This window comes from Panthera uncia (assembly GCF_023721935.1).
Source record: "Panthera uncia isolate 11264 chromosome D3 unlocalized genomic scaffold, Puncia_PCG_1.0 HiC_scaffold_8, whole genome shotgun sequence".
NCBI lineage: Eukaryota > Metazoa > Chordata > Mammalia > Carnivora > Felidae > Panthera > Panthera uncia.
In genome coordinates, this window is record NW_026057586.1 from 40,348,889 (window position 1) to 40,367,258 (window position 18,370).

Genomic DNA, 18,370 nt, shown 5'->3' on the forward strand with positions numbered 1-18,370 from the left:
GGTATTTACATCACCGACAATAAATTTCCTACGTAAGTTCAAGTTTAAATGATCCAGGGTGTTGAAAACCAGTTGGCATTAGTTTTCTATTTGATGGTTTTTCCCTGTATCAATTCAGTTGAAGTTTTGTTTTCCTACATTTGTTTTGGTTGGCTATTCTTTTGTTTTCATTTTGCACTTTGTTTTCTTCTTTCTTTTAAAGTCCACTGAAGGGCAAAAAGGTAATAAAAGCTTGTGTTTATAAACCCACGGGTGTAATAAATTCAAGCCTAAATGAGTTATATATAATTATAGGACTGCTTTCTAGAGAGGATGTAGACATGCTCTTAAAATGATTGAGGTAGAACTTATGTGAAGCTTGGATTTCTGTTTCTGTCTCTGTTACAGATTGAAGGTAAGAGGAGAGTGTTATTTTACTCTGTTCTCTACTAGTTTTATTTACTTTGCTCCTTTGTATTTTGAGCAAATTAACATTGACATAAAAAATGGGAAAGGAGGTAGTAAACATTACATTTTGCTCATCTCTTTGTATCATCTCAAGGAAGTAGAATAAGACCCAGAAAATTAGTTGGCATTTAAGATTTTTTAACTTGGCATTCATTTTTTGAGAGTGTCATTACAGTGTTCAGGGTCAGATTATTTTAAAATCCTAAGAGTCATTAGGTGAACCTTGCAGTTTTTTGGTTTTGCCATGAAAATGATCCTCCTCCCTTTGACTGTGTGGAGTTCATGATGTTTTGGTCGTATGCTTGGAGAATTTAGAGAAGAAGGGGCTTTAGAGAACAGCCAGGGCAGTACTGCCTTTTTTAGGGGAGGAGGCCAAGATTCGGTGAGCTGTCCAAAGTTATGCCTGCATTGTGCTTGTAGAATCATGACTGAGAAAGAAAGGATCTTTTGATTACTTCTGTGCCTCTCTGAAGAGGCCTGGCATCTCTTAAAGGCAGAGATTTTTGTAATCTTGGTCAATTTACCAGTTTCTCCCAAAGGAAGACATTTGGGGCCTAGTTCGAAGCACTTAACCACTAAGAATTAAATGTACCAACTTGAAAATGCACATTGATTTTGATTGTGTCTGCTTTTACAATCCTGGTAGGTAGATTTGTGATTGAAAGGGAGTGTAAAAGTTCCAAGAAATTAACTCAGTAGAGAGAAATTACCAAAATAGGTATTGATTCTAGGTCATTCTGCCCCCTAACTCTCCTTCCCCAAAGACACTGAGAATTTGCAAGATCTATTGTGAGATTCATATTCATACTAGATGTGGTGATTTATGATATATTTATGATTAGATAAGGAATGCTTGCCTTTGTTGGAGTTTTGATTTGAGGGAATTCATATAGAATTAGAGAAAGTATATTATGTGATTGTATATTTGTAGTAAAATGCCTTTTTTGAAATTTCTAAGTATATTTTATGGTAGAAAATAATTTATGAATAAAGGAATTATGATATTCAGTTAGTCTCATTCTATTTGATGGACATCACTACTTAAATCTTTCATTTTTATTGTTTTAAAAAAGCAGTTTGTTTTATGTTTTTGTTTGTTGTTGTTGTTGTTTTTTATATATTTTTTTTTTTTTAAGAAATTTCTACTCCTAACTTGGGGCTCCAACTTAAAACCCTGAGATCAAGAATCCCATGCTCTCCCCACTGAGCCAGCCAAGCACCCCTGTTTTTATAAGTTTTTGATAATGGGCAGTAATCATTTTATATTTCTGTTTTCTCTTTGGACATGCTGATTAAGTCAGTTGGGGTCTGTTGGACAGTTCCTCATTCTGACTATTATTTTATTAAATTAAAAACAAAAGCATACTGAGTCATGATACTTCATCTTTTTTCTTTTGTAGCCAACACGTATCTCTTCATGGTACAAGCTCGAGGAATAATGTTGAGAGAAAATGTGAAAACCATAGGACATATGATCAGGCTGTACACAAACAAGAACACCACACTCAACGGTACAGGTGAGATGGCTAGCTGCTTCCTCCTTCTCTGCTTCTGTTTCTTAACGTTTGTAGCGAAAAGAGGTAAACCAAGTCTCGCAGCCTCTGGTTTTGTCTCTAAGTAACTCTGTTAATGATGAAGGTGTCTCCTACTGTCTGTGCGGGGAGGTTCTTGTACTGCGTGAGCCAGGGCTGTCCCATGTTTTAGGATATGTAAAAGTGTTCTCACAGAGGGGACGGGGGTTTTGTCCAAAGATACTTAATTCTTGCAAGCATACAATGCAAAAAGCTTTTCCAATTCACCTATTGTCAAGAGGAATTAACCACAGAGAGAGTAGTTTATCCATATTAGTCCTTTTGCTGTCTCTCTTTATGCCCATTCTGACTCCTAAAATGTTTTTCAACTATGTCTAGAAAATACTTACTGTTTTTAATTGCAGAAGATTCTTAATAATTGTATGGCTTTTTAAGGGGGCTTCAGGAGAAATTATTGAAGATTGGAAATCCGTAGCTAGCTGCTCTTCTTTAAAAATATTATCTGGAAGTAGACTCTCCATCACAATCACATTTGGTTAAAACTTAAGTAATATGCCCAAGTAGTGCTTTAATGAAGGTAGACTTGATGTAAATAGCTTTAACTACTGTGGAAGAATGCTCATGCCCCCATGTGGCAGAGTTTCTGCGGTGTCTCCTGAAGTGTTATTAGAGGTTACTTAAAGGTTTTAGTGATTCATTGTCACTTGTTGCATCCTCTATATTCTCATTTTAAGCAGTTAAAATTAAAGATTTGGAGTGCCTGGGTGACTCAGTCGGTTGAGTGTCCGACTTCAGCTCAGGCCATGATCTCACAGCTTGTGAGTTTGAGCCCCGTGTCAGGCTCTGTGCTGATAGCTCAGAGCCTGGAACCTGCTTCAGATTCTGTGCCTCCTTCTCTCTCTGTCCCAACCCACTCGCATTCTGTCTCTGTCTCTCCCAAAAATAAATAAACATTAAAAAAAAAAGATTTAATTTATGTCAATAGTTCTCCAATGTGCCATTGTAAACAAGAGGCAGACACACACACACACACACACACACACACACACACACACACACTCTATTAATAGGAAGTCCCTATCTTCCAACCATAGATCTTCTTAAAATGTCTGTTAAGGTGGGTAATAGTTTTACCCTTCTAAAAAATTCAAGACTGTATCATATTGATTCTTAATTTAATTTCACACGTGCTTCTATGAAATCCATTCTAGCCATTTGCCTGATTTGTTTGATGATGTCACAAATCAAAACACTCTTGTTTTCTCCCTTTTAACTTTAAAGAAATTTCTTTTAGAAAGACTGTCATTGTACTTGGAATTTTAATAGTATAGTAAAAATCTTGTTAACTGGTCTTCTGCTTTAATTGGTCTTCTGAGTAGTAGGTCAGTGTTAGGAGCAGTTTAAACATTATAAAAGCTTCTTTAGGACTTGTTCTGGTTGAATAAGTTGATTGTGAAAGTGTTCACTAAAAGTTCACTCCACTGAACAGAAATACTCAGCATCTTAGGTTACTGTATTCGTATAAGGGAGTGCTGGACTTCTGTGCATGATCAGGTTCTTTTCCTGGGGCATGAATAAGTTTTATGTGAGAACATTGAGCTTGATTAAGAGAATTTATTACTGAGTCAAGACCCCACAACTGGAAGACAAGAAAGAAATGGGGAAATCCTCTTTTCCCCTTTACCATCTCATATTTTCTTTCTTTTTTAAAAAAATTTTTTTTAATGTTTACTTCTTCTGAGAGAGAGAGAGAGAGAGAGAGAGAGTCAGAGTATGAGTGGGGGAGGGGCAGAGAGAGAGGGAGACACAGAATCTGAAGCAGGCTCCAGGCTCTGAGCTGTCAGCACAGAGCCCGACGCAGGGCTCGAACTCACAAACTGTGAGATCATGACCCGGGCCGAAGTTGGACGTTCAACCGATTGAGCCACGCAGGTGCCCCTTCCATCTCGTATTTTCAATAGTGACCCAACAACTCATGCCAGCTTTGGTAAGAGTTGGCTTACTTTTGTCAACCTTTGAAAACTTTTCACATGGTTCCTTCACTGGTGGTAACACTGTTCTCTGGGGACAGTCATTGTATCAGCTACAGATCGGGATTGGTCATAAGAAAGACCCGGCTGCAGTGGCTTAAGCACATGAGGCTTTATATTCTTATGTCTGGAAGTTGGCTATCTGTGGCTGTGGTGGAGAGTGTCCTCACATGCCTTCCATCTTCTGCTCTGTCACAGAGTTTTACAGTCTGAGGTTGTTATAGGGCCCCAGTCCTTATATTTGTACTTGGGTCAGTAAGAAGGAAGAAAGGAAGAGGGAAGAACAGAGGGACCCTTTTAAGGAGACTTCCCAGAAGTTTCACATGGTATCTTTGTTTAAATCTCGTTGGCCAGGACTTTGTTATAACAGGCTATAAATTACAGTCTTTGAGCTGGGTACACTGGTGCTTTGAATGAAATTGGGGTTCTGTTACCTAAGGAGAAAGAGAAAATGGAGTTTGAGTAGGCAACTATGAGGCTTTTGCCATGTTCACTGATATTGAACAATTGGTATGGTTAGTGTACTTTACTAGATACTGGAGATACAACATTAAGAACAATATCCTCCCTTTGTATGAGGATCTCTAGGCTTTTGGGAGAGATGGAAGCATACATGGTTATTTATAATACTGTTATTTCTTTTCTTTTAAGTTTATTCATTTTGGGAGAGAGAGAGAGAGAGTGTGTGCATGTGTGTGCGTGCAAGCACGGGCATGTGTGAGTGGGTGAGGGGCAGAGAGAGAGAGAATCCCAAACAGGCTCCATGCTCAGCACAGAGTCTGACCCAGGGCTCAATCCCATGACCTTGAGACTATGACCTGAGTGGAAATCAAGAGTCAGATGCTTAACCGGCTGAGCCATCCAGGTGCACCAATATAATGCAGTTTATTTCTGCACAGACATACAGATATAATCTGCAAAAAGGAGATAATGGCCAATAAGGTGTACAAAGAGCTAACTGAACTCTAGGGGAAAATCGATTAACATGTACTGGCTCATTTAAAATTTAACACTTGATGGCAAATAGATTGTGATATTTCTAAGCACACATTTGATTTCAGAAAAGGGTTTTTAACCTCTTACCTGGCTTTCTGAAGCACCAAATGTAAATACATACTGTATGTAATACTTTTGTAAAGAAATTACACACTCTCATGATCAAATGATGCTTTGCCTTATAGCTACAGAGTTAGTCAAGTTTAGAAAACAAGATGTAATCAGTGAATAATTACCGAAGCAGAGGATAGTTGTCATGCAGCGTTAGAAGTGGTAGGTTTGTTAGAAATAACCCAGCACACTTCCTCGTTTGATAGATGCAGGGTCTGAGACGCCACAGGCAACACACCATAAACAGCGGTAAACAGGCTAGAACTCTCACTGAGTTTCTGTACCTGTTTTAAGCTGCCGTTTGTGGGAAAAACTACGCCCTTGAGGGTCCTTTTTCCATTAGTCATAAGGTCCTATGAGAGCTGAGGAGGGGACCTGCCCAGCAGTTTTCATTCTGTGTCTCTCTTTCCTTCAGGTGTGGTGCTAGAAGAGAGGAAGAAGGCTGGGGGCCCAGAACTCATTGTGTTTTCATCCATCCATTCATTAGATGAAATAATGTCTATATTTTACAGCAGTTGTGGTAGATCAGTCTCAACTGCATCTATCATGCATAACCTTTTAAAACTGCTCCTGATTTTGAAAGCAGTGGTTTTACTTGATGGACCTAAGCACTTTTGTGGGAATAATGATTTTGTGGGTTTATTACAGTATAGCCTCCAAAAGCTTAAATTGTTGGCTGTATTATCAGTTGTGAGGTGTTCATTTACAGTAAATTTTTTACCATGTTGTAGATACTTTATTAGATACTGGAAATCAAAGGCAATTTGATATCAAAAAAAAGATATTCAGACTAGTGGCAGGGGTTGAGTGGATGGATTTATACATAATACATCGGGATGACATAAGTCCCACTGGACGCAGTACTCAAGGGGTGCGGAGACTTTTCTGTAAGTCTGGCAATGAGTTGAGACCCTTATGATCATTTGTGATGATGTGGCCAAGAATAACATGTTTAGCTCCAAAACTTTGTGTTTAAAGGAAGTGAATATATTCCTGTTGTGTGTCTTTGAGGTTTGTTTTATTTTTAATGGTTCTTTAAAAACTGATGCAAGGGTACTTTGCGAAAGACTCAGTCATTCTAGCACTAAAATAAAAAGTGAAACAATCCTCCAGACCTCCCGTTGCCACCAGGCTTCCCAGGGGGAGCTATCGTTAACAGTTTGTTTTACAGAAATGTCTAGACAGCTTATTACTTCTGTGAGTTGGATGTAGATTTATAGAATCATAGCAAGTGGCTAAAAGAAGGAGCCAGACATTAATAACAAGAAATAATAAATTATGCACAATAAGAAAATACTCTTATTTAAAGTTAACTACATGACATGAAGAAATTGCTTGGGAATTTTGAGAATGTTAATATTTATCTGCCTCAGGATTATAAGAAAATGAATCTTCTGAACACATAAAGTCCAGGGACAACCTTATTTATCTGCTGTTTTTAGCTCCTACAAATGCATAGTGTATAGTAAATGCCTACTATAGTACGAGTCCCCATAAATGAAGAAAAGTTTTTTGAATATAACTTGAAATTTGATCTATATCTGGATATATTTTTTAAAAAGCATCTTAAGGGGCGCCTGGGTGGCGCAGTCGGTTAAGCGTCCGACTTCAGCCAGGTCACGATCTCACGGTCCGTGAGTTCGAGCCCTGCGTCAGGCTCTGGGCTGATGGCTCGGAGCCTGGAGCCTGTTTCCGATTCTGTGTCTCCCTCTCTCTCTGTCCCTCCCCCGTTCATGCTCTGTCTCTCTCTGTCCCAAAAATAAATAAACGTTGAAAAAAAAAATTAAAAAAAAAAAATAATAAAAAAAAAAATAAAAAGCATCTTAAGGAGGAGCGCCTGGGTGGCTCAGTCGGTTAAGCGTCCGACTTCGGCTCAGGTCATGATATCGCGGTTCGTGAGTTCAAGCCCTGCATCGGGCTCTGTGCTGACAGCTCAGAGCCTGGAGCCTGTTTCAGATTCTGTGTCTCCCTCTCTCTCTCTGACCCTCCCCCATTCATGCTCTGTCTCTCTCTGTCTCAAAAATAAATAAAAACGTTAAAAAAAAATTTAAAAAAAAGCATCTTAAGGAAAGAATCAGAACTTTAATGGACTTACACTTCTTTTATGTTCAGTATCTTAAATCATTCAGATATATATGGGGGACATATAGGGTGTGGACTGCTAGAGGGGTCTCAATGCTCTTGGTGTGTCCCTGGTTACAAAACAATTAATGTCCACTAAACGCCCCCTCCCCTTTGGGTTGGAGGATTTTCTTTGTTGAGTGCTTTCCAGGGCTCTTCTGGAGAGGGGCATTGGGAGGATTCTGTCGCTGGGGCTTTTCAGCTTCCTGGTGGAATAGGCCTTAGCAGTTGTACATCTTATCGTGGGGTTTCCTGGCAGTAAATGCACTTCCCTTAAAACCTTCCCCGTGCCCTGCCAAATTCATAACTGGGATTTCCATGTAGTCCTTTAGAATTGGACCTTCTCCTCCAGCTTCTGTCTTCTCCTTGGTACCAGATCCCCTTATACCTCCTCTTGCAGCCTCTGCAGGGTCCCGTCCAGCAGGTGTGCCTGGGGGTGGGGAGAGTCTCTTTCCTCGGAAGTGCCATCCTGGAGCCCGGGCTGCATCCCTTGTCAAATTCATTTTGATGATGAGTGAATATCTATGTTAGGCAAAAAGTATGCAGGTGTTTGGTATTTGATTATTCTAATATAATTCATATTCAATTGCCAGGATTCTACCATTTTTCCACAGTGAGAGGGTTTAGTTTTTCCAGTTTAGTGAGGTATGTGATTTTTACCTTTCGCCTTTTGCTTGCTGGTCACTGACAGACAGGCCTCTTTTTGCAGTCACATGCCTCTTCTCCTCTTTCTTCTCTCTTTTCATGCAGACCAGTTCAGATAGGAATAACTGTTTCAACAGAGCAGATTACTGGAGATTGAGAGAATATCTTTGCATTTTCCTAAAGTGTCTGCTAGAGCTTCATTTCCTGTGGGGACACGGTTTATGACCTAGGAGACAGACAGTAGTTTAATCAGCTGTTTCCGAGTCTTGTCTCTTACTGCGTGTTGGTCTCATTCTCTTAGACTGGCCTCATTTTACATAGAGGTCATGGTTCTCAGGCCTGAATCTCAGAACCTTGTTACAGAAAGGGCCGAAACATGATCTCTTTGGTTCCAAGTTCAAAATTCCTAAGGTTCTACTGTCCCAGGTTAAGTCACATGCACGTCTCTGAACCAGTCACTCATAGCTCTAGTCAGTGAGTATATATATGGGCTCCAGATTGTTCTGAGCATTTCTCTAACTGAAACCTGAAAATGGCTACATGAGGTAGGCACAGGTGGGAAACTACATTGTCTTGCCCTGTGCCACAAAGCTAGGGCATTTTGGAGCAAGGATTTGAACTCCCCATTTGACTGTGGCACCCTAACTAGTGCCCTCCCTGTATGCTGTATAACTTGCAGTATCTAAAAATAATGGACCTAACATGAGATAGAGCTTCACAGCTCCCCAGGGACTGCAACCTGCTATTGCTATTGGGAATGAGTAATTTAAAGATTTAAAATGGGGGCGCCTGTGGGTGGCTCAGTCGGTTAAGCGTCTGACTTCAGCTCAGGTCATGATCTCGCGGGCTGTGAGTTCGAGCCCCGCGTCGGGCTCTGGGCTGATGGCTCAGAGCCTGGAGCCTGCTTCCGATTCTGTGTCTCCCTCTCTCTCTGCCCCTCCCCCGTTCATGCTCTGTCTCTCTCTGTCTCAAAAATAAATAAATGTTAAAAAAAAATTAAAAAAAAAAAAGATTTAAAATGGACCGTATTACAGAAGTAACTTGAGTGGTAAATCTCAGTTTCTTAAGTGTGGGGTGGTGAGAAAACAGTACTCCCACCCCTCTGCTCCGTGGTTACTAGAAGCATTGTGCTGTGACGGTGTGGTTGTCCAGGATACCCTTGGCCATTTGACGGTGGAGAGGATTCCCTGGTATACTTTCACATTCCCTTTTGATCTTGCTCAGCCGGGGGAGGGATGGGAGCAGGTGTTCTCCTATGGTTACAGATAAGCCTGCTCTGTATGTATGCACAGATCTGGCCAGGCTGCTCTCTAGACTTTTCCCCAGTTCCCTTGGGAAATCATGCTGAGAGGTCTTTTTTAGCAGCAGTGAAGGGTGAATGGGAGAGTAGCCACAGCAGCTGCGTTTGCTTTTCTCTGGTTCTTTGTAGATAATTGCTTTTAAGTACTTCTGTAGATTGCATACTGTAGGCCTTCTCACAGTGGTAGTGACATATTTCGTACTAGGAGCAAAGAAAGCAAAAGGGAGTTTTTTGGTTGTAACTTTTTTCTCTCTCTCCAAGATTATCCTGAAGGCAATAATTCAAGTGATTATCTTGTTCAAACAACAACATATCTTCCGGAAAACTTCACATATTCACCATATCTCCCCTGTCCAGAAAAACTGCCTTATATGCGTAAGTGTCATCTAATTTTGACTTAACTGTTTGCTTGTGTTATAATAAAATAATACAAATCATATGGTTTGAGCACACCATGCTCAGATCATTAACTGTGGGTGCTAATGTTCATGTTATGTAGCATGTTACTTGATATTTCTTTTTTGGACAAAGCATTTTTTTGGGGTGGGAGGGAGATTGAAAAGTTGAAGAAAAAGCTTATCGCTTACCCAGAAGCAACCTCTATTGTGAGTTTGATATGTGTTCTTACAGGTTATTTAAAAAAATTTTTTTACAGAAATAGGTAGACAGTTATAATGTCTCAAAGGTGTTAAGAATTTATATAAATTGTCTTAAGATTACAATTATTTCTAGAATTTGCTTGCTTAATTAAAAAAATTTTTTTTTAAATATTTATTTGAGAGAGAGAGAGAGAGAGAGAGAGCCAGCATGAGTGGGGGAGGGGCAGAGAGAGAGGGAGACAGAATTGGAAGTAGGCTTCAGGCTCTGAGCTGTCAGCACAGAGCCCGATTCAGGGCTCAAACTCACCAACCGTGAGATCATGACCTGAGCTGAAGTCGGACTGAGCCACCCAGGCGCCCTTCCTTAATTTTTTTAGAACGATCCACATTGATACATATAGATCTACTTATTTTCCTTAATTACTGTATTGTACATATTTGAATAAGGGTACTACATTTTATTTACCTTTTTACCTGCTGATGGAAATTTACATGGTTTCCACTTTTTTGCTATCACAAAGTAGTGTTATTGGGAGCAGGACGGTACAGATTTCTCTGCATGTGGTACATATATGCTTGAGGGTTCATCCCTAGAACTGGAGTTGCTACATAGGCTGGCTTGGTTTTGCACCAAAGGAGCTGTACCAGTTTATTTTTATTTTTATTTTCATTTTTTTCAAGTGCTTATTTATTTTTGAGAGAGAGAGACAGAGAGCACGTGAGCAGAGAAGGGCAGAGAGAGAGGGAGAGAGAGAATGCCAAGCAGGCCCTTGCTGTCAGCACAGAGCCCATTGCGGGGCTCAGTCCCACTTACTGTGAAATCATGACCTGAGTCGAAACCAAGAGTCTGACGCTTAACCAACTGAACCACCCAGGTGCCCTGGAGCTGTACCAGTTTATATCCTCAACATCAAAGCATGAATGTAACTATTTTGATATTATAGACTTTTAAATTTTTGCTAATGTGATAAAAATATATTTTCTAATTTGTTAAAAAATGATATCTCGTTTGGATTTTCACTTTTCTCATTAGCAATGGGTTTGAGTAACTTTTGATGGGTTAGTGAGTGGTTTTGAATTTTCTCTCCTGTGACTCACTCAGTTGTGTGCTTTATTGATTCCATATTGGTTAATTGGGCTTTTGTCCTGATTAATGGAAGTTCTTTACATATATTCCAACAGTGACCTATTGTCTGCTGTATGTATTGTATAACAGCTTTTCACAGTCCTTGGCTTGTCTTTTCATTTTGTTTATGGAATCTTCTGTTTTATAGAAGTTTAAAGTTACGATATTTTCAAGTGTATTAATCGTGTTAAAGTTTTTGCTTTTTCTGTCTCAAGAAAGCTTTCTATATTACTCCAAGGCCGTACAAATACTCTTTTATTTCCTTCTAATAGTTTTACCATTTTGTACTTAACTTTTGTGTATGAGATAGCAACAAAGATGGTGTATTTTAAAAATATGTATTTTTAAAAATACATATTTTTTCAAAATTATGAAAACAGTACATGATCATTTAAAAGCCCACTATAATCACTCAGAAGCTGCAGGGCTATCATTTTGGCATTTTTTTCTTTGTATGTTTCCCCTCCCCCAATTTTAAGCATGATCTGTACAGATAAGCTTATATGTTGATTTTTATGTAATTAAAAAATTAAATAAATATCCTTTTGAATTGCTTATTTATCCTTGGGTTCTAAAGCACTCAGTATCAAAATGTGTTTTTTATGTCTTTACATAAGTATTCTTTCTTGAAGAAATTGGCCTTTGCCTATCATATTTATAAACTGAAAGTTTATCGTTGGTAAATTATTGAAATTATATATTTACAATCAAGAGTCCCCTTTCAATGTCATCTAAGGCCATGGGTCTCAAATTTGGGGGTGCATCAGAATCAGCTGGATAGTCTTAAAATTCAGGTTGCTGTGCTCCACATTCGGAGTTTCAGACTCCATACATCTTGAGTGGGGTCTGAGAATTTTCATCCCTAACAGGTTCCTGGGTGCTGGTGATCCTTGGGCCACACTTTGAGAGCCACCAATCTGGAGTACGTCCTACTCTAGCCACCAGCCTAGAGTAGGCTATATCAGGCCTGAGGAACTTTTGTGATTCTTGGTCCCAACCTCTAAGTGATTTTATTAATCTGACAGGGGGCATGGGTATTTTAAAAAAGATTCTCACTTGACTCGAATCTTCCTGTCTCTTTGCTGTCTTATAATAGAGAATGAAGCTATGATTTTTGTGGCCGTGTATTTGTCATTACTTTGTTATTGTAGCCCTGGTTTTCTAAAAATGAATGTTTTTGTCTGTGCAGTACTGAAACCACTAAGTAATGTTCTGTTGAAATATTGATTATAATAATTTCATTTTCATAATTTGCATATTCAAGGGTTTACAGTCTTAGGAAATCTTTCTGTTCTCGGTTTAGTTGCCATTTTCTTAATTACTGCTTTATGGGTACTAATTAAACTCTGTTTAAAAGCATCTGCCTGCCAGGCCTTCCTACTAGCACTGCTCTCCTCCAGCCCAGAACTTGTAGATGTCCCTGTCGTGGTGCTTGAGAGACTCTGTCAGGCCTGCTGCGCACTCACTGCCCTGTCACTGAATGTCCTGCTGCTACTGCTCCTTATCACTGCTTCCGTCAGAGTCTTCTTCACAAGAGAGGATCACACTGGTTGGGCGAGCCACCTTTTTCACAGAAGGCCTCCTCATGGGCTGCTGGCTTTGGGTCCAGCACCACCCCCATGTCGTAGTTAGAAGATTGGTCATGTACAAATAACTACTTAGAACGGGGCCGTGGGAACAGCCAATATAATGAGGCTTCTTCCAAGAGGGCCTTACTTGAGCCATCCAGGAGAGCCCCTTCACTGAGTCATGTGACCTCTGCAAAATAGAGCCTCACTTTACCTATCTGTAAACTAGGGAGTATTGTATCAACTTCACAGTGTTGCAAGGATAAAAAGAAGTGCAGTGCTTTAAGCTTGATAGACATTAGTTTGATATTCTCTTTCTTCCTCACTGCTTTGATGGAGCTACACGTTGTGATGATCAAGGGAATGAGAAACCTGGGAGAAATGGGTGGAGTTAAGGGGTTTTATACTTACCTATGTATCCCTATTTTTTTTTTAAGTTCACAGGATTATTTCCCATTGATAATAGAGAATGGCATACCAAAATACCTAAGTGTAAAATCTTTTTATAATATTGCACAAAATAATTGAATGCAGTATCTCCCTAAATAATAGTTAAACGAAGTCCGTGTAGGGAGAAGATCTACTTTGATGAAAACTGTCCAAGTATGAATGATACTTAATTTTCCTGTAATTTTCACCAAAAGTGAAGTTGAGGCTTAACATTGGTGTGTTTGATTATCTAGCTGTAGCTTCTTTTTTATTTTTCTCTGGTGGAGCAATGGGACTGCCAGCACTGGATTACCATAGAGATAAACTTGTGGCTTTTCCAGCTGGAATTTAGATAAAATGGATTTCATGGATTTCAGCAATATTTTACATTCAGTCAATTATACCATAAAATCTATTTTATAATTTTTTTTTAATTTTTGTTTATTTCTGAGACAGAGAGAGACAGAGCATGAGTGGGGGAGGGGCAGAGAGAGAGGGAGACACAGGATCTGAAGCAGGCTCCAGGCTCTGAGCTGTCAGCACAGAGCCCGATGCGGGGCTTGAACTCAAAGATCATGAGATCATGACCTGAGCCAAAGTCAGACGTTTAACCAACTGAGCCACCTAGGCGCCCCTGTAAAATCTGTTTTGTTTTTTTTTTTTAATTTTTTTTTAAATTTTTTTTTTAACGTTTATTTATTTTTGAGACAGAGAGAGACAGAGCATGAACGGGGGAGGGGCAGAGAGAGAGGGAGACACAGAATCGGAAGCAGGCTCCAGGCTCTGAGCCATCAGCCCAGAGCCTGATGCAGGGCTCGAACCCACAGACTGCAAGATCGTGACCTGAGCTGAAGTTGGACGCTTAACCGACTGAGCCACCCAGGCGCCCCTGTAAAATCTGTTTTACTGTGTGTTATTTATACAATATGAGTGACTTCTTTGTCACTGTTAGTATTTATAGATCCTCCAGAGGGCTAATCCATTTTCAGCTTTCTTAAATTTATGTGAGACTCTCCTTGCTAACAAAGTAAAGTAGAAATTTCACTTTTTCCAGACCTAAAAAATAACAAGTGCTTAGCGTGGATGGTTTGATTTTTGTGAGTGAAGCAGAGTGGGGAAAATGTCATTTGTGTACTTTGCATTAAAATGAAGGTAGACTTGCCTGGAGTTTTCCTATCTTTTAATTCTTCGAACAGAATACATTTCCAGTAACTTTCATATATTTTGTCCTTACTGTTTGTGGAATATTTCCCTTTATGGTTTAACCTTGGTAATTGCTATAGTTGCTAGACTTAGGAATGTAACAAAAGCTATAAGGACTTTTTGAGATGAATTTCAATAACTCAAATGAAAATCAGGAGAAAGGGACAAGATAAGTACACTTTAGAGAAGCTCAAAGAATATGTACTATGACAAACCATCATGCACATGTGTACTGTAAAAAGAGATGGGAACCATTTTCGAGTGAACCGTGGCTGCACATGTAGTGGCCTTGGGTTGTTCACAGGGGCAGGCAGAGGAGACACGAAGCTGAATGGCCCTGTGTCTAACAGCCAGAGCAGGTAACACGCTCACAGAAAAGCAGCGTCCTCACTATGAATGGGTTATTATGTGATGAAAGGGAACCTATGGTTCATTCGAAAAGGAAAAGGGAGATGTCAGTGAGAGGGGACATTGTAACTGGCTCTTGCAAGATAGTTCACTAGTAGCTGAGGTAACAGTGTCAGAGCCTGAAGGGTTCTGTGAGAATGGAGGGTGGTCTGTTGTGACCAGGGTGGGAAGTGAGGCTGGACAGGGAGGGGAGGGGCCTTGAAGGCCATGTGGGTTCCAGGAGTCCCCGGGCATCCATGAGATAGGCCTCAGAGGGAGCAGGGCCCTTGAGCATATATGCAAAGGGTTGATTTGTGGCCTGTGTGCCTATCTCTAGGATGAGTGTACAGTTTTCAAAGGGTCTGGGGAAAAAAAGGATAAAACAAAATGAACAAAGACCACTGCTCTAAGCAGATGAGTAGTGTGACTAAGATGGTATTCAGAAAGACTATTCTGATGAGAAGTGGAAAAATGGATGAAAATGGGAAAATACTAGAACGTGGAAGACCAGCAAGGAGCTTTCTGCCTGGGCCAAGAGGAATGACAAGAGCATATGCCGAGTCTGTGGCATTGGAGAGAGGACAAGGCACCAAAAAGAAGCCCTAGGGGTGCCATCGGCTAGATGTGGTGGCCAACCAAGGGATCAGGGTTAATGAGCAAGTTTCTGGCTTGGTGATTGCTAACTGAAACAAGTAATGCAGGATAAACATCACATTTGGAGAATAAGGAAGTTAATGAGGAAGTTAGACTTGGGCCTTGTTTAAAGCTCAGGAGAGTTAATTTGGGGTCTGAATTTCATCAGAGAGATCTGGGCTAGAAACAGAGGAAGTGAGACGGGAATGCTAAGGGTGGGTCCCTGGAGAATACTGGCACTTGTGGGGGCAACGGGTAGTCAGTAGCAGAAGAGAGAACTGTCAGGGACATGAAGGAGTCAGGGAGCAGTGTCCCAGAGGCTAATGAGGACACAGTTTTGAGGAGAGAATGTTCTGTCTTGTGACATACCTCAAAGCAGATGGAATGAAGACCTGTGACAAGCCATTGAGTGTGGCATAGAGAAAACAGAGGCGACACCAAATGCAGTCTCAGTAGAGGGGTAGGGTAGGGTGCAAAAGACACTGTCCGGAGAAGTGACTCAGAGGGATATAAAAACTTGTTGGTTAAAAAAAAAAGTGTGGTGGGAAAGGGAAGTAGAATGGAGGAAGGTATCTGGAGGAGGTGGGGGCAAGGGAAGAACTCTTTAGGAAGATATGGACTTGAGCAAGTTTTGGGGAATTCCAGAGAGACTCTCGAGATGGTAAATACAAGGAAGCAGAAGGGAAGTATCCATGGAGCCAGATTCTGGAGAAGTTTACAGGAAACAGAAGTAGGTTCAAGTCAAGGAATTAGCCTTGGAAAGCAAGAACCTCTTCTCCCCTGAGGCAAGAGTATATATAGTTCATTGGGAGATGAGGTGGAGAAAGTTAGGGGGGTTCATGCCTATTACTTCAGTGTTCCTGATAAAGTGGGAGGCCATATACGTATGAGAGGTTGGCCAGGAAGGCGGGACTCAGTGGTGGGCAGTTCCCGCAACTGAAATGTGTTCATGTCCAGCTGTGTGGCCACAAACATGATTCAGGGGTGTCTACTGACATAGGAGCTTTGAGAATGGGTCCAGTAACCTTCATTCTAAACAGCTATGCCTCGTGATTCTTAGCCACGTGACCAAAATTACTGAGCTGCTTATTAGAAGACCAGATAGACTGGGCAAATGAGGATATAGCAGAGTGAAATTTAAGCCAGAGCTGACTGGCTTTCAATTCTGACACTGCCAGTCCTCCTAGGTAATGGTGATGCTTAAGGTATGAATACAGGTCAGAGTTTATAAGGATGATGTACTAAATAAATAAATAAGAAAGAAAGAAAGAAAGAAAGAAAGAAAGAAAGAAAGAAAGATATACAGGGGAGAGGAGAGTACCTCCTGGTCAGTAAACAAGGCTGGATATTTGAAGGTGGTACAATTAAAAATCACAAACTTCAAAGGAGGTGAATTCATGAAAGAAGGAAGTAAGTGTGTGTGTGTGTGTGTGTGTGTGTGTGTGTGTGTGTGTGTTTGTAGAGTGTAGCTGTAAGTCTGCAGAATACTTTCTTTTATCCCCGGCTCCAAGATTGTAGACCTAGGAAAGCAAGCATTTGGCACAGTTTGAAAGGGAGAACACGTTTTCATTTAAGATGAGGGGTAGGGTGGTATTCTAGGGAAGACACTGAAGTACAGTATATGGAAGCTTCTTGGCAATGAAATGGTTCCAGGAAACATTTGAAATCACGGGAGGAGTATATGATATACCATATTTTCTTGACAAGATACATTATAAATTTCATAACAGCTTTTTGGGAACAAGAAAGAAGCAGTACATGAAATGCACACGTTGTAGGGTGTGTCCCTGTGTCAGGATGCGAAAACATAAGTCAGTGCATGTCTCAGAGTTGAGGAAATACAATAATAGTTGTGGATTATGACACTAAAGGAGATGGTCAGTTTATCAATAGCTGGGGACTAAGAAAACAGTTTGGAAGACGTGATAAAGGCTGTGGGGCTTTCAAGGGGGGACCAAAGGTTCATTGGGTGGTTTATGAGGGAAAGGTGAGGACAAAAAGCAAAGACTGTTAACTGGAGGTTCAGGTAGTCATTCAGAGTAAAGTGAGAGAAAACTATAAGCAAGGGAAGAAATTGGGTGTTAAGAGCTGTGTGTTGTGACCAGGATTAGGAGATGAGAACTTGGGCTGTATGGAGGCTGTTATTTTGGGTCATTTATGTGTGGGACACCTGTTGCACAAATGGCTTACAGGCATATTTTAGTACCTGGTAGAGCCAAGGGGTGGAAATAAAGTAGGAAGGAAGCAGGAAGAGAGGTGAGACAAGATTGGACATGGCCAGCTTTGCCATTCCTACCCATTCATCCATCCATCCATCCATCCATCCAGTGTCCAGGCATTGCACTTCGCATTGGTGATGTGTGGCTAAAAACCACTCTATGTTTAGAATACTTAGATTTGGTCACTTCAGGAGTAGTTGAGTAAGAAATCGTCTGTGTAAGTAGGCATAAAATTCCAGAAGTTGAGAAGCCTAAGTAGTTCCCTATTGGGAATAGGCAGTTTCTAGTGTTGGCCTCAAAGGAGGCAGTGGATGACTAGGGGGGTGTGATGCCTGATGTAGCTGTTTAGCCTTGAGCTGTGTGTGCTCAGGCAGCAGCCCAGGGGGAGTGGGAGAGAATGTGTATCTTAACATAACAATCCATTTTTTGACTTTGGAGAGGAATTCACCTGATAGGATATTTCTTCGGGAAATTCATGTCTTTCTCAGCACTGTCAATCAGATCTTTGGGTTTCTTCAGATCTTTCCGGCCATTTGAAACCCTGAGGGCAAAGTGGTGATAAAAATCAGAGTATCCAGAATTAGGCTTTAGATACCAAAAAATAGATATAGGCCCTGAACTCAGTCACAGGAAGCTGTGGATTTTTAGAGAAAGCAACTCTCTGGCTAGAGATAATATGCCTTACATTTTACTTGAAATGTAAGAAAATGTAAATATAGGTAATTCATATGCATTGACTATTATTTTAAGAATTATGTTTTAATAGAAAAAGTAATATCCTAAGTCATGTCACGTGATATGTTGTAGGCCACACTACCATGAGCATGTGGTTTGGGCCTGCACACACCTAATGGACCCCAGACCCATTTAGGTTTCCAAACTGGGTGGCATTGTCACATGTCTTGCTAATTCAGCATTAGAAAATTATAGTAAATACCATATATAACCAGTGATGCAACTAAGTTTTTCTCAACACATAACAGAAGTAGTTTGGCATCAGGCTTTGTTGACAGGACTGATGGGT

The 18,370-nt window shown here is 40.5% G+C and overlaps 1 protein-coding gene across 4 annotated transcripts in view; it reads left to right on the forward strand.

The window, feature by feature from the left end:
* B4GALT6 (beta-1,4-galactosyltransferase 6) overlaps positions 1-18,370 on the forward strand; it is a 96,495-nt gene that overhangs the window by 20,927 nt on the left and 57,198 nt on the right. For 2 of the 4 annotated variants that reach the window (XM_049619535.1, XM_049619537.1), the window contains exons 1-3: positions 1,886-1,964; positions 7,831-7,882; positions 9,444-9,557. In XM_049619535.1, the coding sequence (XP_049475492.1) occupies positions 9,554-9,557 (4 nt within the window). In that variant the 5' untranslated portion in view covers positions 1,886-1,964; positions 7,831-7,882; positions 9,444-9,553. Of the gene's footprint in view, positions 1-1,847; positions 1,965-7,830; positions 7,883-9,443; positions 9,558-18,370 lie in introns of those variants that run through there. The other 2 variants (XM_049619534.1, XM_049619533.1) reach the window with 1 other exon arrangement.